The 9,547-nt window shown below is 40.5% G+C and overlaps 1 protein-coding gene across 1 annotated transcript; it reads right to left on the bottom strand.

Annotated features, from left to right (window-relative positions):
* Nucleotides 1-4,356: 4,356 nt before the first annotated feature.
* On the bottom strand, nucleotides 4,357-7,409 carry LOC116055487 (prostaglandin E2 receptor EP4 subtype-like). The gene is made up of 4 exons (XM_036006857.1): nucleotides 7,138-7,409; nucleotides 6,359-7,104; nucleotides 6,048-6,307; nucleotides 4,357-5,106 (listed from the first exon to the last, which is right to left on the bottom strand). Exons 2-4 carry the CDS (start codon nucleotides 6,918-6,920, stop codon nucleotides 4,780-4,782), a joined length of 1,149 nt encoding a protein of 382 aa, XP_035862750.1. The 5' UTR covers nucleotides 6,921-7,104; nucleotides 7,138-7,409; the 3' UTR covers nucleotides 4,357-4,779.
* Nucleotides 7,410-9,547: the final 2,138 nt, after the last annotated feature.

Raw genomic sequence — 9,547 nt, 5'->3', positions numbered from 1 at the left:
TTATTGATTGGAAAAAGATGAACTTACTTTGTAAAACTAATTATTTTTGTGCATTTTTCATAGATCTTGAGGCAGACTTTTTACTTAACCGATGTTAATAGATTTTTATTTATGGTGTCAAGGTACAAAAATGTTGTACAGAGGTGCAGCTTTTACAGTCTTGTCTGCTTATGTTTAGTAAATGCTATTTTTAAATGTTGGGGAGGAATAAATGCATTATGGAATACTGAACATATTAAATGTTATTAATATGTATTTATACTTTATACTTTTATTATCCTTTAATTGCATGATAAGTTCAACAAACTGAAAAAAATGTGCTCTCCTCTGCCTGGCATCAAGGAACTGAAGCTCTATGTTCCAGTTTAAACTGGTCCATCTCAAGTTAAAACATCTGTACATCACTGTAACAACTGGTCAGGGCATGTAAGAAGAACACATGGAGGCAAATGTCTTCACCCAGGGTATAACCTTAATTATTGACAGTGGTTTGTCTTAAGACCAGATATTTTTCTCAGGAGCTGAAGGAGGCAAAACCAGCTGCTCAAAGTGAATAATGCACTTACTGTATATTCAGCAGACTACTTCTTGTTTTTGAGTTTTTCTGCCCCCTAGTGGCTAAAAATAATTGAATGCAGCATCAATTTAAGTTTAAGAATCCTTGAGCAGTGAGTCGTATCAAAATGAATGTGAGCACTTTTTCAAGATTTGTAAAGGATGTCATGCTAACTTGATCCTTGTTTGTTTAACACGTTAAACTCGCCTTCTCATTCTAGTCTTTTATCAAGAGAAGCTGTCAGTGACGTGCATCTGTGCTTGAACTGTTCAGGGAAAGAAAGACATCTGAAAAAGGTCCTGGGTGGGGGGACATTTTGAAGACCATCTTGGATAAAAAGTCCTGCAGATGGAGCTCAGTAACCATCCTTCTCCAGCAGTTACCAGTAGGTTGCCTCCCTCCCTGCATGGCCGAAACTCCCTGAACCGCATTCTTACCAGTGTACATGCACAGGTAAGTTCAGCAGCGATATGGTTAAAGTCTAATGATACGAGACTAAAAAACTAGTCGATGGCCAACTGAAACTCTTTGACTGACTGCTTACATGCTTTTTTTTTTTAAAAATGTTTTTCAATAAAACAACAGAACCTGACCTGAAAAACTGAAGGCCGCTGACCCCATGTGCTCCGGAAAAAAGGTAGGCCTATAGCATTATCCAGTAAGATAATCGGCATACAGCAGCTCTCTCTAACAAAGATCTGTGACAGACAAATTTTGCAAAAGGCACGGTCAATCTTGTCAAGCTCTGACCACCCACTCTTGGAGGAATTCATTCCTCTCCCCTCCGGGCGGAGAGATTGGCTCCCTAGAGCAAAAACAAACCGGTATAAAATGTCTTTTGTTCCTCGTGCAATTGAAGCTGTTAACTTGCACACCTCTTGAATGTTTTTATTAGTGTCACTTAGGCCTTCTCAGTGACACCCTTAGAAATCACTTTTCCAGACACTCTCAAGGGATTTCATTTGACACTGTCCACTTTTTAAGTGTTGAAATTGTTCTCAATCAATCTGTTGGTTGTGTGCTGCGAGGAGGTTTTGAAGTTTTGTGCCTTATTTTGTTGTTTTTTGTACCTCCAACTACAAATCAAATTTCCTCTCGAGGAACAATAAAGAACTCTCAACTGAAGGGGGTATAATAATCCCTATATAATACCCTCTTTGCCTATAGTTTACAGTTTAATCTTTTCATTTCTATGAAAGTTATTAAGGTGAAATATAATAAGGGGGTCAAGGTGGTCAATGCCGACAGAAACAGGAGTTCCATTCAAGACTAAAACAGTCAAACCATGAAGACAAAAGACACCAAGGCGCAAGCTATAGGATCTTTTTTTTTTTATATATATATGTTTATTAAATTTTCAAAGGTAAAACAAGTATATATATGACAGAAACAAACATAACCTACATACAACATAAACATAAACATACATTTGGCTCACACATACATTTACAGTTATACAGGCGAGAGATTCAGGAGTCATCCTATACAAATAAAATAATCAAGTAAAATAAAAGTAAAATAAACCAAGTGTACATTGCCGTGCATAATACGTTCATATAGTCAAAGAAAGGTACACAGAGACAAAAACATGTTAATTAAATGCTGGGATGTCATTTACGAGGCAGAGCGTGCTCAGCTATGATACAAACCCTCTTGAAAGAATAGTAGAAATATTTAAACCAACATATGACAAAAAGGGTTCCCATGTTTTACGAAACACATCATCTTTGCTGTGTAGCTTACACGTCAGATAGCCCAGAGCAACATATTCAAGAGTCACCCTTTGCCATTGAACCTTGGATGGAACTTTATCCGTTATCCAATTTAAGAGAATACACTTCCTGGCACAGAAAGCAAGTGTTTGATGAAGTTTTCTTCTAAATTTATCAGTAATGGACAAATCAGATATGCCAACTAACAAACATAAGGGATTATTATTTCTATTAGTAGATAGAATCTTATTGATTTCCTGCCCAATGACCTGCCAGAACCACTGCACTTTTCGACAATACCACAAACAATGTGTAAGACTACCAGTTTCTATTTTACACTTGGGGCACAGTGGAGATGAATTAGAGTTGAATTTATGGCATTGAGAGGGAGATATATGGGCCCTGTGTAGGAGCTTCAGTTGCATGGCTCTCACTCGGTTACAAACACTCAGTGTTTTTGCACTCCTCCAAGCATCATCTGTTATATTAACATTAAGTTCTTTTTCCCATAAGCTCTTCAGAAAATAGGTGTTTGTGGTGTTATATCCCTTAAGGATATTATAGAATAAACTGATAGATTTACCGTATTTCTGTAGAAAGAGCTGTCTCTCTACATGTGTAACATTTTGACACTGAGGGATTGTAGTATCCTTTGTAATGAAGTTTATTATTTGCAAATATCGAAAGAAGTCCTGTTGCTGAATGTCATATCCCCTTTTCAACTGATTAAAGGACATCATGGTAGAACCTTCCAGCAGTTTGTGTAAAGTAGATATTCCTTTATTTACCCAAATCCGGAAGTTATTGTCCATCACTCCAGGAGGGAAATCAGGGTTATCGCATATTGGAGTAAAGACAGAGGTGAATCGAGATCTGCCCTCTAATTTTCTAATGGCATGCCATGCCTTAACTGTAGAAATCGTAATTGGGTTGGTACAAGCAGACTTTAAAGATGTATTTTCCTAATAAACAAAAGATTACTTAAAGGGTATCTGGACATTGAACTCTCTACATCCAACCAGAGAGATGTGGCCTCACTACCCAGCCAGTCAGCTATAGTACGTAGATGAACACTCAGCTGGAATTTCCTAATGTCTGGGAGATCAACACCCCCTTCTGTGGAAGACATACATAACATAGCTATTTTGAGGCGTGGTTTCTTCTTAGACCACATAAAGGAACTAAACCAGCTATTTAGCTGTTTGATGGTCTTATGGAGGAACATAACTGGAATCATTTGTATTGGCTAAAGTAGCCTGGGGAGGATGTTCATTTTCAGCAGTGCAACACGGCCTAGCCAGGAAATTGGGAGAGTGTTCCATCTCTCAAGGTCCAACCTTATATGCTCAAATATGGGTGGGAAATTTGCTTTATACAATTGGTCAAAGGAGGGTGTTATACGTATTCCCAAATATACAAAGCCTTCTGGTGACCACTTAAAAGGAAAGGAAGATGGAGTTTTGGGTATTTGTTTCAGACTGCCTAGTGGCATTACTTCCGATTTACTGTAATTTATCTTGTAGCCAGAAAAAGTACTAAACATATTGATGGTCTCAATAAGGGCTGGGATAGATACCTCAGGCTTACTCAAAACAATCAAGACATCATCAGCATACAGAGTAATCTTGTGCTGCCTCGTGCCAATGGTGAGACCATGTATATTTTCATTGCTCCTGATTGCCTCAGCGAGAGGCTCAATCGCCAGGGCAAAGAGCAAGGGTGACAGAGGGCATCCTTGCCTTGTACTTCTTAAAATTTGGAAGTTAGAAGAACATAACCTGTTTGTAAGCACTGCTGAGAGGGGATTCGTATAAAGTAACTTTATCCAGTTTAAACATTTTTCACCCAAGCCAAATTTATGTAGTATGTAAAACAAGTATGGCATTTGCACGCGGTCTAATGCTTTCTCCGCATCCAGAGAAAGGACGTCACTACTTGGCGTGGCCACCATGTTGATTGCCTCCTTTACCGCTACTCGGACTACTGCGCACTGTTTATAGACGTAACGTCCCTCTCAGTCGTGTGTCTTAAGTGAATATTGAACATTGAAAATAAGGGAAATTTCCCGGGTTACTCATTCATCTTTCTGTTGCTATCCCTCTGCTGACAGCAAAAATTCGTACTACAAAACTGCTGCATTAACTAAGCGAGTTGTGTGAAGCTAGATCTAACGTGACTTTGCTTACAAATTGGCGTGAAATCGTGCTCTCACAACAACCACGCTGTTATCTTAAAAAGGCCAACATCACGCTAAGGTTGCTTTCAAGTAAGCAAAACGATGCTTTGAAAACATCTGTTTCGCTGGAAGGGCAAGGGGTAGCAACAGGACAACAGTACAGAGACTGACAGGTCCGATGGAAGGGCTAACGTTAATGTTATGAGAGTATTCAAATACGGGATATCTTTTCATGCCACTGACAACAGCTCCGAGACAAAGTCCCTGCATCGAGCTGCTTGCAGCCTGAGAGAGCAGCACACATTCATAGATGTCGAACACATCTTCAGTCTGTTTTAAGTCTGTCTCTCTGTGTTGTACGCAGTGAATTTGACGGTGGCAGGCAGATGAGTCATAATGTTTGTGTTGTACATCAGCTGGGTGAACACGTGGCTGTCCCTCATGAGATCAGGATAAAACAGATCCCTTTGTGTTGTAGGAGATGAACTTCTGCGAGTGCTGCTACCTCGCCTGGATAGACTTAGTAACCGCCGAAACAGAGACCTCCTGAGGAGGATGTAGATCCAGGGGTCGAGAATGGGGTTAACAGAGGCTATTCGTATGGCAGCCAGGTCAGCTTTGGGATCATTTTTCAGCATGAAACGGTTGGCAAACACACGGACCTTAAAGAGAAAAACAAGTTACTATAACTCAGATATTCATACTGTAAATAAGAGTTAATAAATCCTGTAATGTCTGCAAATATATACTGGAATAGGTTCTTTTTTCATATTTGTCAGGTTTCCCAGCTCAAATCAAGGTTATCATTCCTTAATTTCTTCCAAAACAGTAAGAAAGAACTATATGGACCCTATGATAAAATGTAGACCACATCACTGGTTCCCAACCTGTTTGGCTTATGTGCTCTTAAGACGAAGCAATTTCTACATGTGATCCTTTGTAGAGGTTTAATATGTGTATGAATTGTGTGCAGTTGAAATATTTGGATTTTCCTTTCTCAAATTGTTTAATTTTACTACTTTTTGGAGGTCTGAAATGGGAAAACTATCAAGTATGACAGTATAACAGGGAAAATGATTTTTGAGTTACTTTAGTTGAGTTTTTCTATGTAATGCTACTATGTCACTTCATTTATCTGGCAGATGTAGTTACTAGTTACTCTGCAGATTATCATTTTACATAATATGATGCATCAGATAAACACCCAGGATACAAAGGTGACTTTTAAACATTAAAGTGCTGCTTACACAACAATGCATCAGTAATAATACTCCAACAGTCAAACTTTGATATTTTAGTATGGGCTACATGTTTACTGTACTTCCACATGTTTTTAAGAGTTTTACTTGTTTAGTAGTTTTACAAGTAGGCCACAGTTACGGTTTTACAATGCAGGGGATCTGAATTTTCCTCCCAACACTAATTAATGTATCATAATGTTAAGACACCTAAGACAACAGTTAAACCAGCCTTTTACATTAGTTACACTTTCTAGATGGAACAAATTGAGGCTTCTCCTCAAGTTGTGCTGCTCCATGCATAGGAGACTGTATGCAACATCAAGAACCAATTACTGGCTAATTACAATCCGAGACTGACTCACCACCAACGGGGCTGAACAGGCCAGAACCACCGCGGAGGTCATCACCAGCACCGCGATCATCTGCGTCTCTGCAGCCGAGGACAGAGCCCTCCACCTCTCCCGGACGCTGGCTCTGGTGACGGGCCGCTGCACGGTCCTCTGGCGCATCAGCAGCAGAGCTCCGCACACCGCCAGGTTCAGCACGATGGTGCCTAGGATGAGCAGCAGGCTGACGGCGCCGTACAGGACGGAGTAAGCGGCGGCCACAGGCTTGTTGTTGTTGTTGTTGTTGTTGTTGTTGTTGTTGTTGTTGTTGTTGTTGTTGTTGTTGTGTTGTGTCCACCAGTCGATGAAGCACCAGGTGCCGGACGGCTGCAGCTCGCTCGCCGACATGCCCATCATCGGGAGGCAGCAGAAGAAGATGTGACTGATGTAAATAAAGAAAAGGAACTTTTGCGCAAAGCGTCGGTCCACTCCCCACCGCTGGTAGGTGTACGGGCAGCATATAGCCAGGTACCGCTCTGTTGCCATGGCGCATATGATGCTCAGTCCTGTTAAACCGAAAAACAGTAACAAAAAAGAGTGAAACTCGCAGACATGGTGGTCGTTCAGCACATTGTGGTCCAGGTAGTTGGCTATGGTGAGTGGACTGGCCAGGCAGGTGCCCAGCAGGTCCGTCACCGCCAGACCGCATACCAGCGTGTAGAAAGCTGAAGATTTCCTCCTCTGTACTGACACTGAAAGGACGATTATTGCAATTAAATTCCCAATGGCGCCTCCAGCAAACATAAAAATGGGTAAAGCGATTGCTGTCTCGACGCTGGTCGTTTGTGAATTCCGAACCAGCGTGTCGTTTATGGAAACAGATCCATGCGTCAAGTTCGGGCTCTCCATCGCCAAATACACCTATAGGCTGGTGTGTGTTAGCGATATTCCCTTTGGTCTGTTGTGGATTTGAGAGTGCATTTCCTTTTTAACGCCCTGTAACAGAAGATAAGGTCTCAGCAGGGGTATTTTCTCTGGTAGTCTCATCCCCTCTGCTTTCCAGTGATCCAGATGCAATTAACCAGAGGTCGTACTGAAACACCCAGCAGCCACTTAAAAATCTAACTCCTACTGGGACTACTGCAGCCTGACGGGATGGATGGATGGGATGGGATGGGATGCTCTGAGCGATAGACAAACAGGAACAGAGTTTGTGTTTTTTTTCTTCAATCTCCCCAGATGAGGCATGATCTGCCGATGTTGGCGTCATCACAGCCCTGCATTTGTGGCAGCCTGTCAGGAAGTTAACTTGACTGGCTGGTGAGTAAAGCGATGATGTACAGAGACAGAAGAGGTTTCAGCAGACTTTTCTCACCCAGTTAGACATGAGTCATATTCAGTGTTGGGAAAGCTACTTCCAAAATGTAATAGCCTACATTATAGATTAGGCTACTATTACTGTCATTTGAGAGTAATTAGTTATATTACAGTATTACTGTCTCTGAATTGTAATGCTTTACACTACTTTTGCATTAGGCCTACTTTTGAGTTACTTTCACCAAATAACAGCGGAAGTTTGACTTGGCAGGTAGCTTGTGAATTTCACCACCGGATCAATAAAGTCTCCTCTTTATCCACTTTAATACATCATAGATTATTCATAATATTTTGTATAATTAATATGAATATGCAAAGCTATAAAAGTAGAGAAGTAAAACGTAGCCTACAACAAGTAGCCTAGGCTAAGAGAAAATATAATAAAAAAAAAAAATACTCAATTAAAAGTACCTTACAGTTGTATTAAAGTAGCCTACGGCATAGGACTAGTTACTCTCCACGGCTGATAAAGTGCAATGATATTATGTGTAGCAAGCCTAAATATTAATTCCCGACATGTTTCTATCTGTCCGCGCTGACGTACCGTCACCTGTTGGGACACAGGTGTTGTCAGTACCATCTCTGGTTCTGGCTCTGACCACGGGAACAGTGATGGGACAGCTAGCTAGACTGTCTGTCCAATCGGAGTTTTCTGTGACATGACTAAAACAACTTTTGAAGTACACGTTCCACCAAAACAAGTTCCTTCCTGAGGCTATTTTGCAGAGCCGCCTTTGCTCCGTCCGGGGCTTAGTGCCGGCCATGACGATTGTGATTGGTTGAAAGAAATGCCAATAAACCAGATCATGTTTTTCTCCCATCCCTGAAAGCTGTATAGACTAGCCAGACCCTCTTTTGCAGTGCTGTGGAGGAAGGTCTGGCAATGCAAGACTAGGTACTCTTAAGATAATAAGAAATAATCAAATGAAATCACAAGGAATAAAGTGAAAGATATATTATATTTTTCCATTGTGCTAAAATGTTTACATTTGTTAACTGTTCGAACATTCCCAGCTCTTTTTAAAGGGCCAGTTCCCCAAATTACAAATAGATACATAAATAGAAACATGTATCCAGCCACACAGATAGTTTGGGTTATGTTTGGATTTGAAATATATTCTGCTGTTGCTCCAATAAAGTGGTGCTGAATGAATATATGTACCCCTTACTTTGAATAATCCACTAATCTCACTATGTGCAGTTAGTATCCAGAGTAGAGGGGATGCTGCTTTAGCAAAAACATGTTGCTGTTAAATTGTTTTTGAATGCTTTGGGCATTTAAAGAAATGCTGTGTAAATAAAATGCATAGTTAGATACCAGAAGAAGAAAGTAGAAAATATAGTTTTGTAATTTGCGTTTATGAGTAATGAACACTGAGTTTCATTGGGGGGTTGGTTTCTTGCTCAAACACACTTCCATGGTGTGAATTGCTGCTATCAGAGGTAGTTATTTACTCAAAGTAGTTCATATCTTTACCTCCTGCTGCTGAGTCTGTGCTGCTGTGTCAATTTAAAGTGTGTGACCTGTTATTCTTTGCAGTAGTGTACACAACTCAATTCAAGCTGCAAACTTCAATAAATAACTGATTTGTTTCAACCCCTGCTTAATATCAATAATGGCATACAAACCAACAGCACAGACTCCTAAGAATTGTCATGTTTATATATACATTTAAAATAGACCTCTGACAAGCCAACTGTTCATTGTAAGAAACCCATCCATCAATTTGAGTCTTGAAACTATCAAGAGATTTTCTTTTTCTTGTGAAGATTGTTCCGTCTTAAACTCTGCCCTTGACTGGTGAAATCACATCAACTGAGTCAGAGGGATTTCTGAAAAGCAAGACTCATAGTTCCTATGAAGTATTTCCTAATTAATTCCAGTGCCTTCGGGGCGACCTCTCTCTCCCCCTAGCTCACCCAGTTAGAGCGTTTGCCCCATGTTGGCTGAGTCCTGCAGCGGCACAGGGTTCGAATCCAACCTGCTGCCCTTTGCTGCGTGTCATCCTTCATCTCTCTCTCCCCCTTTCATGTCTATCCACTTTCAAAATAAAGGGAAAACCCCCAAAAAATAATAATAAAAAAAAAATTCCAGTGCCTTCGAAAATGTGGGAAAGTGAGAAGATGCCAACATTCACACCCCACATACTGTAATAAAA

Source organism: Sander lucioperca, chromosome 11 (assembly GCF_008315115.2).
Source record: "Sander lucioperca isolate FBNREF2018 chromosome 11, SLUC_FBN_1.2, whole genome shotgun sequence".
NCBI lineage: Eukaryota > Metazoa > Chordata > Actinopteri > Perciformes > Percidae > Sander > Sander lucioperca.
Note: the sequence above shows the minus strand (reverse complement) of the source record. Positions and strands in the feature narration are given on the sequence as shown.

Bases quoted from the DNA above. Each gene is read 5' to 3' on its own strand.
- LOC116055487 (XM_036006857.1), bottom strand. From the start codon at position 6,920: ATGGAGAGCCCGAACTTGACGCATGGATCTGTTTCCATAAACGACACG. The intron at 6,308-6,358 runs ACAACAACAACA...ACAACAACAACA, and splicing joins CATCGACTGGTGGACACAAC to ACAACAACAAGCCTGTGGCC. The intron at 5,107-6,047 runs GTGAGTCAGTCT...TTTCTCTTTAAG, and splicing joins CCTGTTCAGCCCCGTTGGTG to GTCCGTGTGTTTGCCAACCG.